The sequence below is a fragment of the Oncorhynchus tshawytscha genome, linkage group LG05 (assembly GCF_018296145.1).
Source record: "Oncorhynchus tshawytscha isolate Ot180627B linkage group LG05, Otsh_v2.0, whole genome shotgun sequence".
Taxonomy (NCBI): domain Eukaryota; kingdom Metazoa; phylum Chordata; class Actinopteri; order Salmoniformes; family Salmonidae; genus Oncorhynchus; species Oncorhynchus tshawytscha.
In genome coordinates this window covers 82164174-82185527 of record NC_056433.1, presented here as the reverse complement: position 1 = coordinate 82185527, position 21354 = coordinate 82164174, and the positions used below count along the sequence as shown (strand labels likewise).

The window sequence follows — 21354 nt, the reverse complement described above, 5'->3', positions numbered from 1 at the left end:
ATTACAGCACTCCAGTCCACTCCTAGAGAGACATAAACCTCCATTACAGCACTCCAGTCCACTCCTAGAGAGACATAAACCTCCATTACAGCACTCCAGTCCACTCCTAGAGAGACATAAACCTCCATTACAGCACTCCAGTCCACTCCTAGAGACATAAACCTCCATTACAGCACTCCAGTCCACTCCTAGAGAGACATAAACCTCCATTACAGCACTCCAGTCCACTCCTAGAGACATAAACCTCCATTACAGCACTCCAGTCCACTCCTAGAGACATAAACCTCCATTACAACACTCCAGTCCACTCCTAGAGACATAAACCTCCATTACAGCACTCCAGTCCACTCCTAGAGACATAAACCTCCATTACAGCACTCCAGTCCACTCCTAGAGACATAAACCTCCATTACAGCACTCCAGTCCACTCCTAGAGACATAAACCTCCATTACAGCACTCCAGTCCACTCCTAGAGACATAAACCTCCATTACAGCACTCCAGTCCACTCCTAGAGACATAAACCTCCATTACAGCACTCCAGTCCACTCCTAGAGAGACATAAACCTCCATTACAGCACTCCAGTCCACTCCTAGAGAGACATAAACCTCCATTACAGCACTCCAGTCCAGACATCCTCCATTACAGACATAAACCTCCATTACAGCACTCCAGTCCACTCCTAGAGACATAAACCTCCATTACAGCACTCCAGTCCACTCCTAGAGACATAAACCTCCATTACAGCACTCCAGTCCACTCCTAGAGACATAAACCTCCATTACAGCACTCCAGTCCACTCCTAGAGAGACATAAACCTCCATTACAGCACTCCAGTCCACTCCTAGAGACATAAACCTCCATTACAGCACTCCAGTCCACTCCTAGAGAGACATAAACCTCCATTACAGCACTCCAGTCCACTCCTAGAGACATAAACCTCCATTACAGCACTCCAGTCCACTCCTAGAGAGACATAAACCTCCAGACATAAACAGCACTCCAGTCCTAGAGACATCCTAGAGACATAAGACCTCCATTACAGCACTCCAGTCCACTCCTAGAGAGACATAAACCTCCATTACAGCACTCCAGTCCACTCCTAGAGACATAAACCTCCATTACAGCACTCCAGTCCACTCCTAGAGACATAAACCTCCATTACAGCACTCCAGTCCACTCCTAGAGACATAAACCTCCATTACAGCACTCCAGTCCACTCCTAGAGACATAAACCTCCATTACAGCACTCCAGTCCACTCCTAGAGACATAAACCTCCATTACAGCACTCCAGTCCACTCCTAGAGACATAAACCTCCATTACAGCACTCCAGTCCACTCCTAGAGACATAAACCTCCATTACAGCACTCCAGTCCACTCCTAGAGACATAAACCTCCATTACAGCACTCCAGTCCACTCCTAGAGACATAAACCTCCATTACAGCACTCCAGTCCACTCCTAGAGACATAAACCTCCATTACAGCACTCCAGTCCACTCCTAGAGACATAAACCTCCATTACAGCACTCCAGTCCCTCCTAGAGACATAAACCTCCACAGCACTCCAGTCCACTCCTAGAGACATAAACCTCCATTACAGCACTCCAGTCCACTCCTAGAGAGACATAAACCTCCATTACAGCACTCCAGTCCACTCCTAGAGACATAGACCTCCATTACAGCACTCCAGTCCACTCCTAGAGACATAAACCTCCATTACAGCACTCCAGTCCACTCCTAGAGAGACATAAACCTCCATTACAGCACTCCAGTCCACTCCTAGAGAGACATAAACCTCCAACACAACAATCCATGCTACCTGAGAAAGTTCTAGAACACCCGACCACAAACAGAAGACATGCACTAATTACACAAATCAACTAGGTTTCGAGTTTGACACAATTAACATACATCAGGTTCATTCATTACTGCGTGCCCATACATCTAGGTACATTATATATTCCTGTATGAGGCTTTACATGAGATCTACAGGAAGTATCGGGACTCAGCCCTAAAAATCGACTGAACATATCCGTAACAATTTCTCCGGATTTTAATCCTTGCTTTGCTATACGGACCCAAAGCCTTCTGATCTGAACCTTAAACGGGTCTTGAACTCAGACCCTAGAGGACGACAGAGAAGGTGTGTCTAAATGACTGTGTGTTTGTGGGTAAAAAGGACCATGAAAGAAAGATGAAGTGGTTGTTGTGAGTACTACAGAAAATACTTCTTCCCATCCGTCCTTCTCCAACCGTCCATCTCCATCCGTCCTTCTCCAACCGTCCATCTCCATCCGTCCATCTCCATCCGTCCATCTCCATCCGTCCATCTCCATCCACCCGTCCTTCTCCACCCGTCCTTCTCCACCCGTCCTTCTCCACCCGTCCTTCTCCACCCGTCCTACTCCACCCGTCCTTCTCCATCCATCCATCTCCATCCATCCCTTTTTTTCAATCTTTCAAAAGTCTCCATCCATCCATCTCCATTTCTTCTTCTTCCCTCAGTAAAAGACAGGATGAATTGATATAAAAGTGATGGCACCTCACAGTGCAGCAGCAGATGTAATGGGCCATTAGTCCTCCACTAAGTGCTCTGGACAACACCTTGGGAAGAAGCTCTAGCCCCAGTCCAATCTGATTACAGTTTATAACTCAGAAAACAATAGAGCACTGAGTGCTTCTGGCGCCAGCTGCCTACCCCACAGACAGCAGTCCCTGGACATCAGGGTACAGACAGACAGCAGTCCCTGGACATCAGGGTACAGACAGACAGCAGGCCCTGTTGATTTACTACAACACAAGACTGGATGGGAACACATGCCCCACTTGGTCATGATGTCACTGATCAAGTTCAGCTCACTAGTGAGCCTCTTCTTGAACAAGCATCTTTACACCAACAATTTGCTCAACAGATTTTCATGAGGGTTTGCCCAAACATTAAAAGACTAATTAAACCTGTGGTTAATCGTGCTCTTGTCTTGTCCTTTCATCTGTTAATGGTTCCATCAGTATGTAATTGATGATAATTATCAGAGGTGAAAGTTGAGCCTCCAGTACAGTAGTGACCATGAGCCCTCCTGCCTCACCAGACACAGAGAATAACCAACCAGCCCTGATCTCTCCTCTCCTCCACTCCCAACAGTTGACAAGACAGGAAGACATGACTGAGACAGCACTATGTCAGGACAGTAGCAAGGTTAGTTAAACGTGGTCCAGGAATAAATCATTGACTTGATGCGTTAAGGGAGCACGGCGAAGCAGGACATCTAACGCACCAGAGAGGTATTAGGAGGTGGCTCGGTGCCAAGGGGACTAGGGATTGGTCTTGGCAAACACTTCAGGTTCTACAGTACACTGCCAGGAGACTGGCGGACAGCTCTGCACCTCTCCACAAGGCCGAGGAAACACGCATCTCAGTTTACACTTTCAATGCTGAGCTTTCTGGGAACCTTCTGCATCTTCTGCCTACATGCTTAGAGACATCTTAGAGCAACAGTAGCTGCCATAGTAACCTTGAGGAATATAAATAGAAACATTGTTTGCCACACAAGTATCAGAGGCTACAGTTTACACGGGCAAATATCAAGCCCAAACAATTGAACAATCCAGAATTGTTCCGTGCCTTGTCCACAAACACAGAGTATTACCAGACAATAAAAGCAGGAACTCCGCAGTGTGAGCACATGTACAGTACACCTGTTGGTACTACAGATGTGTGATCTGGAATTACCTGAGTGGCTCCGGCTGTGATGCAGTCACTAAAGGCGTTTCTCTTCGAGAAGAAGGTGATGAGCTGCTGCCAGTGAGAGGAGGAAGAGGAGGAGGAGGAGGAAGGTGAGCCCGTATGATGTCCCGAGGACAGTTCCTCCGAGGCGCCTCTCTTGGGCCCCTGTTTCTGTTTCTGGGGCCCCCCATGCCCTTGGCCCCCGCCTCCACCGCTCCGCCCACCTCGTGGGAACTGAGTGTTGTTGCCGAAGATGAAATTCATCTCAGGAGCAAAAGGGACCAGAGGAGGGAAGAGAAATAACTATCCCCTCTTCCTTTAGAGCCAGGAACGAGAGAACAGTTGGCCTGCAGGGCGATTGAACTGGCAGCCACAGAGGAGAGGAGAGGAATATAAGGTGGAGGAGTTGGAGTGGTGTGCTGGCACGGGTTAGGTTACTCACTGCATCCTATTGAGCAGTAAGAGGGACCAAAAGTCAAAAAGAAAGTCCATTAAGATGGTGAAAGACAGACAGACAGCCCCGTCTGCATCCTCCGTTCCCTAACCAGGGGGACACACCAGTCGCAGCATGGTCAACAGCTGGGAAGGCAGTTAGGACGGAGAGACACAGATGGCACCGCCAGCAACTCCCCAGCAGTAGTCTCTCTGGGCCACTGGGACTCTTCTCTCTCTCCTTGTTCTCTTCTCTTTCAAGAACGACAGAACGGGGAGTGGGGGGGGGGTCGAAAGGCAGGAAATGGGCTTGATTACCTGACGAGTCTTGGAGACATCAGAAGAAGGGAGCTCTGTTTCTTTCTTTCTGTCTCTCCCTTGCTTCCAGGTTGTAAGTGGACCTCCAGTGAAGTGCAGTCAAATGATCAGGGCTCAATCACAGTACATTCTTAACAGGAGAACAGCTCAGAGACTCCCCCCTCTAAACCTCCACACTCACATTAAATATAGATGGAGAGAAGATCCATCCTGAGCTCTGATCTGGTGTGGTCTTCCTCCTCCTCTCTTCTACTCCTCCTCTCCTCCTCTCCACCCTCCTCCCCCTCACTCAGTCCCAGAAGAGTTGAACTCTATTGAAAGTCATCAGAAACCTCTGTGGCCACAGGAAAGCTTCCACAGAGAGGTGTTACTGATTGGTCCTGCCACTTCAGAGCCATTGTCCAGGCGTAGAAACCCTTTCGTCACCAGATATGATTATGGACGCTGTTGACGCCCCTGCCAGCCAAACATAAAACTGAAACTCAGAGCCTCTCTCTAAAAGGTGCTTGCAGGTCCAGAAGGAGCAGACAGAGGAGAAAGGAATAAGAAAATGCCCAAAAAGCATTTGAGAACAAGATGAGAGTGTGAGACGCCACAGATGCACTTCACAGATGAGTGTGTAAAATCCAGGAAGGAAGTATTAGCCGTTAGCCAGTTCAGTCGGGTAAACGTCGGCTTCTGGTGCTGCGTGATGCTGACTGTGTGTGTGTGTGTAAGTGTGTGTTCTCCTCCTCGGGTGTTTTCAGACACTGCAGCTCGCTGGTCTCCTACACATACTGCCACCATCGATCCACAGTGGAATAACAACAGCCTGTGCCCATCAGAGGGGGGAAAAAAAGGAACAGGATCCTGGTCTGTACGAACGCCTGTTGATTCTCTTGTCTCCTCCTCCTCCTCATCTTCCTCTCACACTGAAATAGTAGAAGCATCCTCCTCCTCCTCCATCCAGAGCCAGCCTATAGCTGAGCCAGAGTCACAGGTGTCAACGAGGTAAGAGCCATTGTCACAGCTCGTGCTCCTACTCTGTGGGGACCGGCACCATGGCAACAGCTTTCACATCAAATAGAGCTGCAACCCCATCAACCAAGCTCCTCCCTCCCTCGCTGCTCCTACAACTCCAAAGATATTCTCCAGAGACAGAGAGAAATGACAGGACTCCTCGTCCACATATCATCACTGTGGTGTCTGTGTCCACATATCATCGCTGTGGTGTCTGTGTCCACATATCATCGCTGTGGTGTCTGGGTCCACATATCATCGCTGTGGTGTCTGTGTCCACATATCATCGCTGTGGTGTCTGGATCCACATATCATCACTGTGGTGTCTGGATCCACATATCATCACTGTGGTGTCTGGATCCACATATCATCGCTGTGGTGTCTGTGTCCACATATCATCGCTGTGGTGTCTGGATCCACATATCATCACTGTGGTGTCTGTGTCCACATATCATCACTGTGGTGTCTGGATCCACATATCATCACTGTGGTGTCTGGATCCACATATCATCACTGTGGTGTCTGGGTCCACATATCATCGCTGTGGTGTCTGTGTCCACATATCATCACTGTGGTGTCTGGGTCCACATATCATCACTGTGGTGTCTGGTCCACATATCATCACTGTGGTGTCTGTGTCCACATATCATCACTGTGGTGTCTGTGTCCACATATCATCACTGTGGTGTCTGGGTCCACATATCATCACTGTGGTGTCTGGGTCCCACATATCATCACTGTGGTGTCTGGATCCACATATCATCGCTGTGGTGTCTGGTCCACATATCATCGCTGTGGTGTCTGGGTCCACATATCATCGCTGTGGTGTCTGGATCCACATATCATCACTGTGGTGTCTGGATCCACATATCATCACTGTGGTGTCTGGATCCACATATCATCACTGTGTGTGTCTGGGTCCACATATCATCACTGTGGTGTCTGGATCCACATATCATCACTGTGGTGTCTGGATCCACATATCATCACTGTGGTGTCTGTGTCCACATATCATCACTGTGGTGTCTGGTCCACATATCATCACTGTGGTGTCTGGATCCACATATCATCACTGTGTCTGTGTCTGTCTGGTCCACATATCATCACTGTGGTGTCTGGATCCATATATCATCACTGTGGTGTCTGGGTCCACATATCATCACTGTGGTGTCTGGATCCATATATCATCACTGTGGTGTCTGGGTCCACATATCATCACTGTGGTGTTTGTGTCCACATATCATCACTGTGGTGTCTGTGTCCACATATCATCACTGTGGTGTCTGGGTCCACAGGCACCTACAGTCAGGTCCTGATAGGATCAGCCTCACTGTAGCTAGGAGACAGAAATAGCATCTACCTCTAGGTAGCACTACAGCTAGGGAAATGGCAGGGATATTTATTTTCAGGGAGTAAAATCATATTTTACTACTGTGTATAGTGCTGTGGTTAGCTGGGGAATTGGCAGGGACATTTATTTTCAGGGAGTAAAATCATATTGTACTACTGTGTATAGTGCTGTGGTTAGCTGGGGAAATGGCAGGGACATTTTCAAGGAGTATAAATAATATGTTTTGGTATGCGCTTAGATTATGGTGATTTTATACACAAGTATTCAGCACAATTGATGCTTCTGCCATGATATAGAAAAACAGTTGGTTCCATCACTGCTGCAAGGAGATGCGTTAGTAATTTAACTAGCTGATGTTCTCCAACAATGTTATTAACCCATGAATAACCACAGCTACAGGTAGGTAAGTTCCATCCAGGTGTCTCACTATGTTACAGGAGGCTCTTCCTGAGACCTTTCACACACACCCACCCAACACCCACCCACCCCACCCACCCACAGCTACAGGTAGGTAAGTTCCATCCAGGTGTCTCACTATGTTACAGGAGGCTCTTCCTGAGACCTTTCACACACACCCACCCACCCCACCCACCCACAGCTACAGGTAGGTAAGTTCCATCCAGGTGTCTCACTATGTTACAGGAGGCTCTTCCTGAGACCTTTCACGCCCACACACACCCACCCACCCCACCCACCCACCTACACCCACCCACTCCACCCACCCACTCCACCCACCCGACCACTCACCCACCCGACCACTCACTCACTCACTCCACTCCACCCACCCACCCACTCCACCCACACTCACCCACTCACACACTCCACCCACTCACACCCCACAGGAAATGAGATATCCAAAGACTACCTGCCCATCTATGCCAAGAACCGAACACATGTGAATGACACACTCATACAAGCCGTTAGCCTTTCCTGTACCTGCTTGATCACTTCCAGTGTACTCAGGCAGACAGCGCGGCTGTCAAACCTCTGTCTGCATCCTCATCCTCAGTCCAACGTGACCTTATACATGTAGGAGCAGCTCAATAATGCATTGCCAATTAAAAAAGTACCCGGGACATGTATATTTGATGAGAGTGGTGCTGCGGACCCCTGAGTGTGTTCCACAGAGTTAAAAGTATTTCTCTCAGCTCAGCTCTCCCCTGGAAACACTGACAGAGACACAGTGCATTGGGAAAGTATTCAGACACCTAGACCTTTTCCACATGTTGTTAGGTTACAGCCTAATTCTAAAATGGATTCAAGAAAAAAACGCCCCTCATCAATCTACACACAATACCCCATAATGACATCACAATACCCCATAATGACATCACAATACCCCATAATGACAAAGTGGAAACAGGTTTTTAGAAATGTGTGCAAATGTATAAAAAAAAATCTGATACCTTATTTACATAAGTATTCAGTCTAATTTGCTATGAGACCAGAAATTTATCTCAGGTGCATCCTGTTTCATTGATCATCCTTGAGATATTTCTACAACTTGATTGGAGTCCACCTGTGGTAAATTCAATTGATTGGACATGATTTGGAAAGGCAAACACCTGTCTATATAAGGTCCCACAGTTGACAGTCCATCTGGGGAAGGGTACCCAAACAAATCTGCACCATTGAAGCTCCCCAAGAACACAGTGGCCTCCATCATTCTTAAATGGAGGAAGTTTGGAACCACCAAGACTCTTCCTAGAGCTGGCCACAAGGCCAAACTGAGCAATCGGGGGAGAAGGGCCTTGGTCAGGGAGGTGACCAAGAACCCGACGGTCACTCTAACAGAGCTCCAGAGTTCCTCTGTGGAGATGGGAGAACCTTCCAGAAGGACAACCATCTCTGTAGCACTCCACCAATCAGGCCTTTATGGTAGAGTGGGCAGACAGAAGTAACTCCTAAATAGTTTGCCAAAAGGCACATAAAGGACTCTCGGACCATGAGAAACAAGATTCTCTGGTCTGATGAAACCAATATTGAACTCTTTGGCCTGAATGCCAAGCGTTACGTCTGGAGGAAACGTGGCACCATCCCTACGGTGAAGCATGGTGGTGGCAGCATCATACTGTGGGGATGTTTTTCAGTGGCAGGGACTGAGAGACTAGTCAGGATCGAGGGAAAGATGAACGAAGCAAAGTACAGAAAGATCCTTGATGAAAACCTTCTCCAGAGCGCTCAGGACCTCAGACTGGGGTGAAGGTTCACCTTCCAACAGGACAACGACCCTAAGCACACAGCCAATACAACGGAAGAGTGGCTTCGGTACAAGACTCTGAATGTCCATGAATTGCCCAGCCACAGCCCGGACTTGAACCCAAATCAAATCAAATCAAAACAACCCGATCGAACATCTCAGGAGAGACCTGAAAATAGCTGTGCAGCGATGCTCCCCATCCAACCTGACAGAGCTTGAGAGGATCTGCAGAGAAGAATGGGAGAAACTCCCCAAATACAGGTGTACCAAGCTTGTAGCGTCATACCCAAGAAGACTCAACGCTGTAATCGCTGCCAAAGGTGCTTCAATAAAGTACTGAGTAAATGTGATGTTTCAGTTTTTATCAATGTATAAAACATAAAGTACTGAGTAAATGTGATGTTTCAGTTTTTATCAATGTATAAAACATAAAAACCTGTTTTTGCTTCGTCATTATGGGGTATTGTGATGTCATTATGGGGTATTGTGTGTAGATTGATGAGGGTGAAAAACAATTGAATACATTTTAGAATAAGGCTGTAACGTAACAAAATGAAAAAGTCAAGGGGAATAGGTTCCAAATGAGCTGTATATGCAAAGTTCAACAAACTACAGTACCCTCCCTACTCAAATGAACAAACTACAGTACCCTCCCTACTCAAATGAACAAACTACAGTACCCTCCCTACTCAAATGAACAAACTACAGTACCCTCCTTACTCAAATGAACAAACTACAGTACCCTCCCTACTCAAATGAACAAACTACAGTACCCTCCCTACTCAAATCAACAAACTACAGTACCCTCCCTACTCAAATCAACAAACTACAGTACCCTCCCTACTCAAATGAACAAACTACAGTACCCTCCCTACTCAAATCAACAAACTACAGTACCCTCCCTACTCAAATCAACAAACTACAGTACCCTCCTACTCAAATCAACAAACTACAGTACCCTCCTTACTCAAATGAACAAACTACAGTACCCTCCTACTCAAATCAACAAACTACAGTACCCTCCTTACTCAAATGAACAAACTACAGTACCCTCCTACTCAAATGAACAAACTACAGTACCCTCCCTACTCAAATCAACAAACTACAGTACCCTCCCTACTCAAATCAACAAACTACAGTACCCTCCTTACTCAAATCAACAAACTACAGTACCCTCCTTACTCAAATCAACAAACTACAGTACCCTCCTTACTCAAATTAACAAACTACAGTACCCTCCTTACTCAAATTAACAAACTACAGTACCCTCCCTACTCAAATCAACAAACTACAGTACCCTCCTTACTCAAATCAACAAACTACAGTACCCTCCTTACTCAAATCAACAAACTACAGTACCCTCCTTACTCAAATTAACAAACTACAGTACCCTCCCTACTCAAATCAACAAACTACAGTACCCTCCCTACTCAAATCAACAAACTACAGTACCCTCCTACTCAAATGAACAAACTACAGTACCCTCCCTACTCAAATTAACAAACTACAGTACCCTCCCTACTCAAATGAACAAACTACAGTACCCTCCCTACTCAAATCAACAAACTACAGTACCCTCCTTACTCAAATCAACAAACTACAGTACCCTCCTTACTCAAATCAACAAACTACAGTACCCTCCTTACTCAAATTAACAAACTACAGTACCCTCCTTACTCAAATTAACAAACTACAGTACCCTCCCTACTCAAATCAACAAACTACAGTACCCTCCTTACTCAAATCAACAAACTACAGTACCCTCCTTACTCAAATCAACAAACTACAGTACCCTCCCTACTCAAATCAACAAACTACAGTACCCTCCTTACTCAAATCAACAAACTACAGTACCCTCCCTACTCAAATCAACAAACTACAGTACCCTCCCTACTCAAATCAACATTCCATGATATTATCACTTGAGTTGTAGAACTAGCATGTACATTTTACATTGAGCTGATCCATGTTGCAGATACAGAATAATAAGGAAGCTACCCAATTGACGTTTCAAATTAATGACCAGTGTAGTCACAGTGTAAGTATCCCAGGTAAACTGTATAACTACATTGTATCAAACTACAAGCACCCTACCATTGTGAATAAATTAACATGTAAATAAATTAACCTCCCTAACAAATCAACAAACTAGCAGTACATTTTGGTCTTACTCGTAGGAAATCAACAAGAAACATCAGTACTCCAGTCCTTACAGTCAAATCAGGATGACTACAGAACCTTCCACTCTCCTGTTGCATGTAACCCAGCACTATCACTGCAGCCTGCCTGGTGAACAGTCTCCTCTAAAGTCTACAGACTAATGGGTTCTTAATGGTCCACTTTACCCGGACACTGTAGATCACGGAAGAGTCCTTTTGAGGCACCCTAATGGCTGTAATCACAGTTCAAAAGACCAGCGACAGGAGGGGAGGATGTCCTGAGTTTAGGGCTGGGCTAGTCATTAAGGGGAGGATGTCCTGAGTTTAGGGCTGGGCTAGTCATTAAGGGGAGAGGAGGATGTCCTGAGTTTAGGGCTGGGCTAGTCATTATGGGGAGGATGTCCTGAGTTTAGGGCTGGGCTAGTCATTAAGGGGAGGATGTCCTGAGTTTAGGGCTGGGCTAGTCATTAAGGGGAGGATGTTGTGAGTTTAGGGCTGGGCTAGTCATTAAGGGGAGAGGAGGATGTCGTGAGTTTAGGGCTGGGCTAGTCATTAAGGGGAGGATGTCCTGAGTTTAGGGCTGGGCTAGTCATTAAGGGGAGGATGTCCTGAGTTTAGGGCTGGGCTAGTCATTAAGGGGAGAGGAGGATGTCCTGAGTTTAGGGCTGGGCTAGTCATTAAGGAGAGGATGACGTGAGTTTAGGGCTGGGCTAGTCATTAAGGGGAGGAGGATGTCCTGAGTTTAGGGCTGGGCTAGTCATTAAGGGGGGGAGGATGTCCTGAGTTTAGGGCTGGGCTAGTCATTAAGGGGAGGGGAGGATGTCCTGAGTTTAGGGCTGGGCTAGTCATTAAGGGGAGGATGTCCTGAGTTTAGGGCTGGGCTAGTCATTAAGCATTCAGTATCTGGTTATTTGTTTCTGTCCCCTCTGTCCACACACACACACACACACACTTTAGGATGGCATTGGGTTAATGAGTTTCCATCCTAATCTGTGTTAGGAACTCAATATCTCACAATCTAATAGAGATTCCCCATAAAGTTCACATTGAACTTTGCTCAGACTGGAGGTTAATGACCACCACCACATCCCATTCAGCAATCTAATAACACTTGAAGAAGTGGTACATATCAGAAAAGGGCCATGACAGGCAGGCTTACACATGTCTGCCTTTAAATGGCGACTGCAGTTACAGTTTACCAGCCACCTTCAGCACTCAAACTGCAATGCATTCTTTCATCGTCTCCTACTAAGTAACACGTTTATTTATCATGAATGCCCAGGCCATACTGTCGCCTCCCTCTGTTGCTGTCTATATCTTGAACCCTGACATTTTATCGTTCTCACTGAAATCACAGAAGATTTCTGATTCGTAGTTTCCTAGAGCTCCGCCCCTCTACCTGTCAGGAGTGCAGGAAGTACGACAGTCACCTGTTCAGGTGGAAGTGCAGGTCAACATTGCGGCAGTGCAGGTGATGCGTCTTTGGAACGATGGAGACTATGGTACAGTGTGATCTTATATAACCTCGGGTAGCCACATAAGAGAGTGACATAGGGAAAATGGCTTCCAGTTTCTCCCAGAGGAGATGAACTCTCCTGTCCTGTGTGCTGTGACATCTTCAAGAACCCTGTCCTCTTGTCATGTAGCCATATCTTCTGTAATGTCTGTCTGCACGACTATTGGAAGGGAAAATAAACTTGGGAATGTCCCCGTTTGCAGGAGAAGATCATCAAGACACGGGCCTCCGTGTCAGCTGGGTTTAAAGAACATGTGTGAGGCCTTCTTACAGGAGAGAAGGAGTCAGAGAGTGTCTGAGCTGCTCTGCAGTCTGCAAGGAGAGAAGGAGTCAGAGAGTGTCTGAGCTGCTCTGCAGTCTGCAAGGAGAGAAGGAGTCAGAGAGTGTCTGAGCTGCTCTGCAGTCTGCAAGGAGAGAATCTCAAGCTCTACTGTCTGGAGGATAAAAAGCATGTTTGTTTCGTGTTTCAGACTTCCAGAAAACACACAAACCACAAGTTCTGTTCCATAGATGAATCTGCACTCAAGACCACACTGAAACCCTTACGGGAGAAGCTGAAGATCTTTAATGCAATTAAAGTAACGTGTGAGAAAACAGCAGAGCACATTAAGAGCCAGGCCCAGACAACAGAAAACAGCAGAGCACATTAAGAGCCAGGCCCAGACAACAGAAAACAGCAGAGTACATTAAGAGCCAAGCCCAGACCACAGAAAAAAGCAGAGCACATTAAGAGCCAGGCCCAGATCACAGAAAAGCAGATTAAGGAGGAGTTTGAGATGATTCACCAGTTTCTGCGAGATGAAGAGGCAGCCAGAATAACTTCTCTAAGGGAGGAAGAGGAGCACGACAATCAGATGAAGAAAAATATTGAGGTGACGAATAAAGAGATATCATCCCTTTCACACACAATTCAGTGCCGCAGAGGAGGACCTGAAAACATCAAATGTCTACAGAACTACAAGGCCACCGTTGGAAGAGCCAAGGGCACACTGCCAGATCCAGAGAGAGTCTCAGGAGCGCTGGTAGACGTGGCCAAACACCTGGGCAAACCTGAAGTTGGGAGTCTGGAAAAAGATGCAGGTTCAGTAACCTGCATCTTTTTGGACCTCAACACTGCATCCCCCACATCTCACCCTGTCTGATGATCTGACCAGTGTGAGAGCCTGTTCGACACAACAGCTTCCTGACAACCCAGAGAGGTTTGATAACTATCATTTTGTTCCGGGATCAGAAGGCTTTAACTGACGAACACATAGCTGGGACGTTGAGGTCGGAGACTGGATTGTAGGATTTATCTCAGTCTGTCTCCAGGATGAAAGGTGCTTTCTATGGTAGAATGTGGGCAATACAGTGTTGTGTTGGTAAATACAAAAACACACCTGTCAATCATTCTCCTCTAAAGTGAGACGGAAAGCCAAGAGGATCAGAGTGCAGCTGGACTGGAACAGAGAAAGGCTGTCATTCTCTGACCCTGATAACAACATACATATATACACTGATACTCCGTCCAGTGAAAGTGTGTGTATCTCCATTCATTTACAATATTGATACTTCAGCTAATCTGAAGAGCTTAACAATGAAAGTATCTGTAACAGTGGATCAGCACAGTAACAACTGATACCACCTCTGTCTAACAGTGGAACAGCTGATACCTCCTCTGTCTAACAGTGGAACAGCTGATACCTCCTCTGTCTAACAGTGGAACAGCTGATACCACCTCTGTCTAACAGTGGAACAGCTGATACCACCTCTGTCTAACAGTGGAACAGCTGATACCACCTCTGTCTAACAGTGGAACAGCTGATACCTCCTCTGTCTAACAGTGGAACAGCTGACCTCTGTCTAACAGTGGAACAGCTGATACCACCTCTGTCTAACAGTGGAACAGCTGATACCACCTCTGTCTAACAGTGGAACAGCTGATACCACCTCTGTCTAACAGTGGAACAGCTGATACCACCTCTGTCTAACAGTGGAACAGCTGATACCACCTCTGTCTAACAGTGGAACAGCTGATACCACCTCTGTCTAACAGTGGAACAGCTGATACCACCTCTGTCTAACAGTGGAACAGCTGATACCACCTCTGTCTAACAGTGGAACAGCTGATACCACCTCTGTCTAACAGTGGAACAGCTGATACCACCTCTGTCTAACAGTGGAACAGCTGATACCACCTCTGTCTAACAGTGGAACAGCTGATACCACCTCTGTCTAACAGTGGAACAGCTGATACCACCTCTGTCTAACAGTGGAACAGCTGATACCACCTCTGTCTAACAGTGGAACAGCTGATACCACCTCTGTCTAACAGTGGAACAGCTGATACCACCTCTGTCTAACAGTGGAACAACGGGGACGAATAGATTAAAGATGGATGACAGGCCGCAGTCGTTTCTTACAATCTGACAGTCTTAACTTCTAACCATGTCTAACATAGTGAGAAGTAAACCTTAGCTCACATGGCTCAACACTAACCCAAATGAGCTTATGCCGAAGTTATTATTGACACCGTGAAAACAAGACAAATATAACAAACCGATACATCTGAACCTGTTTTTACTTAACCTTTATTTAACTAGGCAGGTCCGTTAAGAACAAATTCTTATTTACAATGACGGCCTACTCCGGTCAAACCCGGACGATGCTGGGCCAATTGTGTGCCGCCCTATGGGACTGCCAATCACGTCCGGATGTGATATAGCCTGGATTCTAACCAGGTACTATAGTGACGCCTCTTGCACTTGCACCACTCGGGAGCCCACATATTCACTGATAATATAGCTGGGGTGCTAAAATACACCGAACAAAAATATAAACTCAACATGTAAAGTGTCGGTTTCATGAGCTGGAATAAAAGACCCCAGAAATGTTCCATATGCACAAAAATGTATCAAAAGTATTGAGATCAGGTTGTAAATCACAGCTGGCTTGGTAGATAGTTTGCTGCCTCCATTCGGTATGCATTGTTTTAGTATCAAGGACTCAATATTTTTGGACAAAAACAGGCGAATGTAACTAAGGCTGGGAATGTCAATACAATCCGACTAGCAAGTGCAACCATCACAAGTCAGTCATAACGTGGCACGGTTGTGCCGTGGCGGAGAACTTTGTGGGCTATACTCGGCCTCGTCTCAGGATGGTGAGTTGGTGGTTGAAGATATCCCTCTAGTGGTGTGGAGGCTGTGCTTTGGCAAAGTGGGTGGGATTATATCCTTCCTGTTTGGCCCTGTCCGGGGGTGTCCTCGGATGGGGCCAGTGTCTCCTGACCCCTCCTGTCTCAGCCTCCAGTATTTATGCTGCAGTAGTTTGTGTCAGGGGGCTAGGGTCAGTTTGTTATATCTGGAGTACTTCTCCTGTCCTATCCGGTGTCTTGTGTGAATTTAAGTATGCTCTCTCTAATTCTCTCTTTCTTTCTCTCTCTCTGAGGACCTGAGCCCTAGGACCATGCCTCAGGACTACCTGACATGATGACTCCTTGCTGTCCCCAGAGCTGCTGCTCCAGTTTCAACTGTTCTGCCTGTGATTATTATTATTTGACCATGCTGGTCATTTATGAACATTTGAACATCTTGGCCATGTTCTGTTATAATCTCAACCCAGCACAGCCAGAAGAGGACTGGCCACCCCACATAGCCTGGTTCCTCTCTGGGTTTCTTCCTAGGTTTTGGCCTTTCTAGAGAGTTTTTCCTAGCCACCGTGCTTCTACACCTGCATTGCTTGCTGTTTGTGGTTTTAGGCTGGGTTTCTGTACAGCACTTTGAGATATCAGCTGATGTACGAAGGGCTATATAAATAAATTTGATTGGATTTTGATTTGATTTGAATAGGCTAGCATGTTTATACGGAAACAAAAATAGAAACGCAACATGTCAAGTTTTGATCGTATGTTTCATGTGCTGAAATAAAAGATCCCAGAAATGTTCTCAAATGTTGTGCACAAATGTGTTGACATCCCTGTTAGTGAGCATTCCTCCTTTTTACCAAGATAATCCATCCACCTGACAGGTGTGGCACATCAAGAAGATGATTAAACAGCATGATCATTACACAGGTACACCTTGTGCTGGGGACAATAAAATACCACTCTAAAATGTGCAGTTTTTTCACACAACACAGTGCCACCGATGTCTCAAATTTTGAGGGAGAATTGGCATACTGGTTGCAGGAATGTCCACCAAGGCTGCTGCCAGAGAATTAAATCTTCATTTCTCTACCATAAGCCGCCTCCAACATCATTTTAGAGAATTAGTTAGTACGTCCAACTGGCCTCACAACCACAGACCACGTGTAACCACGCCAGCCCAGGACCTCCACATCAGGCTTATTCACCTGCGGGATCATCTGAGACCAGCCACCTGGTCAGCTGTTGAAAGGAGTATTTCTGTCTGTAAAAAAGCCCTTTTGTTGGGAAAAACTCATTCTGGGCCTGTCTGGCTCCCAAGTGGGTGGGCCTACGCCCTCCGAGGCCCATCGATGGCTGTGCCCCTGCCCAGTCATGCGAAATCCATGTATTAGGGCCTAATTTATTTATTTCAAATATACTGTAAAGCCTTAATACAGTAAATATACTGGATAATATACTGTAAAGCCTTAATACAGTAAATATACTAATAATATACTGTAATGTAAAGCCTTAATACTGTAAATATACTGGATAATAATATACTGTAATGTAAAGCCTTAATACTGTAAATATACTGGATAATACTGTAAATATACTGGATAATAATATACTGTAAAGCCTTAATACAGTAAATATACTAATATTATACTGTAATGTAAAGCCTTAATACTGTAAAAATACTAATATTATTTAATTTTAATGTTACCTTTATTTAACCAGGCAAGTCAGTTAAGAACAAATTCTTATTTTCAATGACGGCCTAGGAACAGTGGGTTAAGTGCCTGTTCAGGGGCAGAACGACAGATTTGTACCTTGTCAGCTCGGGGGTTTGAACTTGCAACCTTCCGGTTACTAGTCCAATGCTCTAACCACTAGGCTACCCTGCCGCCCCTATTATACTGTAATGTAAAGCCTTAATACATTATATATACGAATATTATACTGTAAAGCCTGTTGTACTCAGACAGGACAAACCGACTCCAATAAACTGAACCTACATTTTGGCTAAAATAACCAAAGCACCACTCCATCCAATCAATGCAGACACATAAATTGAGCACGTAAAACGTAACAGATGAAGTGACGTGGCTCAATGACATCTGCCTCACGTCTAATCAATCACCATTTGAAACATGACATCATCGTTGGCACAACCACCGAAGCACAGGAGCATAATCCATCTCCATTCAAGCCCGTCTTCCTGATGCTGCTCCTACTGGTTAATTACCATCAACACGCATCTCTCAGAGACGCACAGCGTAACGGGCGGACAGAGACAGACAGGGACACTGAAAAGGGTCCATTTGTCTCTCGTTCTGCTCTAAAAGTCACTCAGAGGGCAATTTGCTTACTAACTTACTGCAGCTCAGCTCACGTAGCATTGCAGCACAGCACAGCACTGGTCGGTCTGTCTGTCCAGCGGCATCACACCCACGGTAAGGAGTAGGCTGAGATCTCTGTGCTGTGGGAGCAGTGTGCTACTGTGGAAGGAGTGGGATGTGTGTGTAAAGTCAGAGTGTAGTGCTACTCCTGGGATTTAATGTAGGTGTGTGTTGTTAGAACAACAGAGAGTTCCTGTTGTCGGAGGTGAGAGCAGGAAAGGGAGCTAAAACAATGCATCGTCATGACGCCAAAACAAATCTGCTTTACATTTAGAAAGGGCATTGTCATTCCTGTAAAGACTACAACACCAAGAAACAGGCTTTCTAAAACTGCCCCCACATAAACACTAAACAATCAACAAACCCTGATCAATGTCTCCAAATCAACTCCATACAAAACAAATCAACAAACCCTGATCAATGTCTCCAAAGCAACTCCATACAAAACAAATCAACAAACCCTGATCAATGTCTCCAAAGCAACTCCATACAAAACAAATCAACAAACCTAGCTTCATATATAAAACAGTAAACAAATCCTACAAACAACCTAAAAACCAACTTCACAGTTGTTAGTTCTCATTCACAGTGGTTGAAAACACAGACAGAAGTCTGGTCTGGAAATGTTCACTGCATAGAGTGAGAGGGCAGTGAAGAGTTCATCAGCTTACAGTGTCAGTCAATGACAGACCCTATGACACCTACCCACAATTAATGACAGTAGATACACCCCACCCCCTACCTACCAGTAAGGTCTGCTGCAGTCCCTTGGTTCTCCTCATGGTCTTGATTAGGCGCCAGCCTATCTTTTTGGCGTACCACACTGAGGCCAACATGTCCCCCTCTGGTACGGCTCGCGCTAACACACACACACACACCTCCTGATCGTGGGTCTGTCTGTGGGGACCTGAAAGGGGTCTGTCGAGGAGCAGAGCTCAGGAGATGCTAACTTGTCCCCCTGCGTCGCACAACACAGCCAGCATGTCACCGCCAAGCAGAACGCTGAGCCACAAGCCCGGAGTGTGTGTGTGTGTGTGTGTGGCGGGTACGAGATAAGGAACCGCTGCTCTGTCTGCTTCCAGCGGCACACACACACACACACACACACACACACACATACACACACACACACACACACACACACACACAGGACGCTAAGGGACAGTGATGAGAGACGAGTGGTTGGCATGGGAGGGAGACAGCAGGTTTAGAGGACTCTAAATTTCCGTCTGCTGAATCATTCACTTAGAGAGAGAGAGAGAAGGGGAGAGAGAAAAGGGGAGGGGAGAGAGGGGAAGGCGGAGGTGGATCATTTCTCACCGTTGTCTCACTCTTCCCCCTCCCCATCCCTCCTCCCAGCCCCATCACCACATTCTGTCCCCCCTCCCCTCCTCTCTCAGGCAGGAGAGCCCCTCCGCTAAGTCATACTAGAGAGCCCCTCCGCTAAGTCATACTAGAGAGCCCCTCCACTAAGTCATACTAGAGAGCCCCTCCACTAAGTCATACTAGAGAGCCCCTCCACTAAGTCATACTAGAGAGCCCCTCCACTAAGTCATACTAGAGAGCCCCTCCACTAAGTCATACTAGAGAGCCCCTCCACTAAGTCATACTAGAGAGCCCCTCCGCTAAATCATACTAGAGAGCCCCTCCGCTAAGTCATACTAGAGAGCCCCTCCGCTAAGTCATACTAGAGAGCCCCTCCGCTAAGTCATACTAGAGAGCCCCTCCGCTAAGTCATACTAGAGAGCCCCTCCGCTAAGTCATACTAGAGAGCCCCTCCGCTAAGTCATACTAGAGAGCCCATCCAATAAGTCATACTAGAGAGCCCCTCCACTATCATACTATTAGAGCCCCTCCACTAAGTCATACTAGAGCCCCTCCACTAAGTCATACTAGAGAGCCCTCCACTAAGTCATACTAGAGAGCCCCCCACTAAGTCATACTAGAGAGCCCCTCCACTAAGTCATACTAGAGAGCCCCTCCACTAAGTCATACTAGAGAGCCCCTCCACTAAGTCATACTAGAGAGCCCCTCCACTAAGTCATACTAGAGAGCCCCTCCACTAAGTCATACTAGAGAGCCCCTCCGCTAAGTCATACTAGAGAGCCCCTCCGCTAAGTCATACTAGAGAGCCCCTCCGCTAAGTCATACTAGAGCCCCTCCACTAAGTCATACTAGAGAGCCCCTCCACTAAGTCATACTAGAGAGCCCCTCCACTAAGTCATACTAGAGAGCCCCTCCACTAAGTCATACTAGAGAGCCCCTCCGCTAAGTCATACTAGAGAGCCCCTCCGCTAAGTCATACTAGAGAGCCCAACCTTAACCCAGGGCTAGCTGGTCCTGCTCCGGAGCAGGGGTAACGTCGGCTTTACGGGGTTAGCCCCAGAAACACGGTGAAACAGGGTCAAGAACAACGCCTAGAATGCTCACTGTCCAATCACAAAAGCTGCACTATCACTTCATTCACATATGCTTGTGATGCCTGTAATGTGTTCTGTATGTTATATTGGTAAGTAACATTTCCCTGTAATGTGTTCCGTATGTTATATTGATAAGTAACATTTCCCTATAATGTGTTCTGTATGTTATATTGGTAAGTAACATTTCCCTATAATGTGTTCTGTATGTTATATTGATAAGTAACATTTCCCTATAATGTGTTCTGTATGTTATATTGATAAGTATCATTTCCCTGTAATGTGTTCTGTATGTTATATTGGTAAGTAACATTTCCCTATAATGTGTTCTGTATGTTATATTGGTAAGTAACATTTCCCTATAATGTGTTCTGTATGTTATATTGATAAGTAACATTTCCCTATAATGTGTTCTGTATGTTATATTGATAAGTAACATTTCCCTATAATGTGTTCTGTATGTTATATTGATAAGTAACATTTCCCTATAATGTGTTCTGTATGTTATATTGATAAGTAACATTTCCCTATAATGTGTTCTGTATGTTATATTGATAAGTAACATTTCCCTATAATGTGTTCTGTATGTTATATTGATAAGTAACATTTCCCTATAATGTGTTCTGTATGTTATATTGATAAGTATCATTTCCCTATAATGTGTTCTGTATGTTATATTGGTAAGTAACATTTCCCTATAATGTGTTCTGTATGTTATATTGATAAG

The 21354-nt window shown here is 45.9% G+C and overlaps 1 protein-coding gene and 1 long non-coding RNA gene across 20 annotated transcripts in view; both read right to left on the bottom strand.

Annotated features, from left to right (window-relative positions):
- LOC112251651 (disks large homolog 1-like) overlaps positions 1–21354 on the bottom strand; it is a 323372-nt gene that overhangs the window by 158051 nt on the left and 143967 nt on the right. Inside the window, exon 1 of one of the 18 annotated variants that reach the window (XM_042322520.1) lies at positions 18957–19200. The exons of 15 other annotated variants lie outside the window; for them this stretch is intronic. In XM_042322520.1, coding sequence (XP_042178454.1) covers positions 18957–19046 — 90 coding nt within the window. In that variant the 5' untranslated portion in view covers positions 19047–19200. Of the gene's footprint in view, positions 1–3733; positions 4658–18956; positions 19201–21354 lie in introns of those variants that run through there. 2 more of the 18 variants (XM_042322519.1, XM_042322529.1) reach the window with 2 other exon arrangements.
- LOC121846549 lies at positions 302–1532 on the bottom strand. 2 transcript variants are annotated; one of them, XR_006083486.1, is made up of 3 exons: positions 1035–1532; positions 657–982; positions 302–524 (listed from the first exon to the last, which is right to left on the bottom strand). It is a non-coding gene; the product is annotated as an uncharacterized LOC121846549 (long non-coding RNA). The 2 variants fall into 2 exon arrangements; XR_006083487.1 differs by having other exon boundaries at positions 657–940.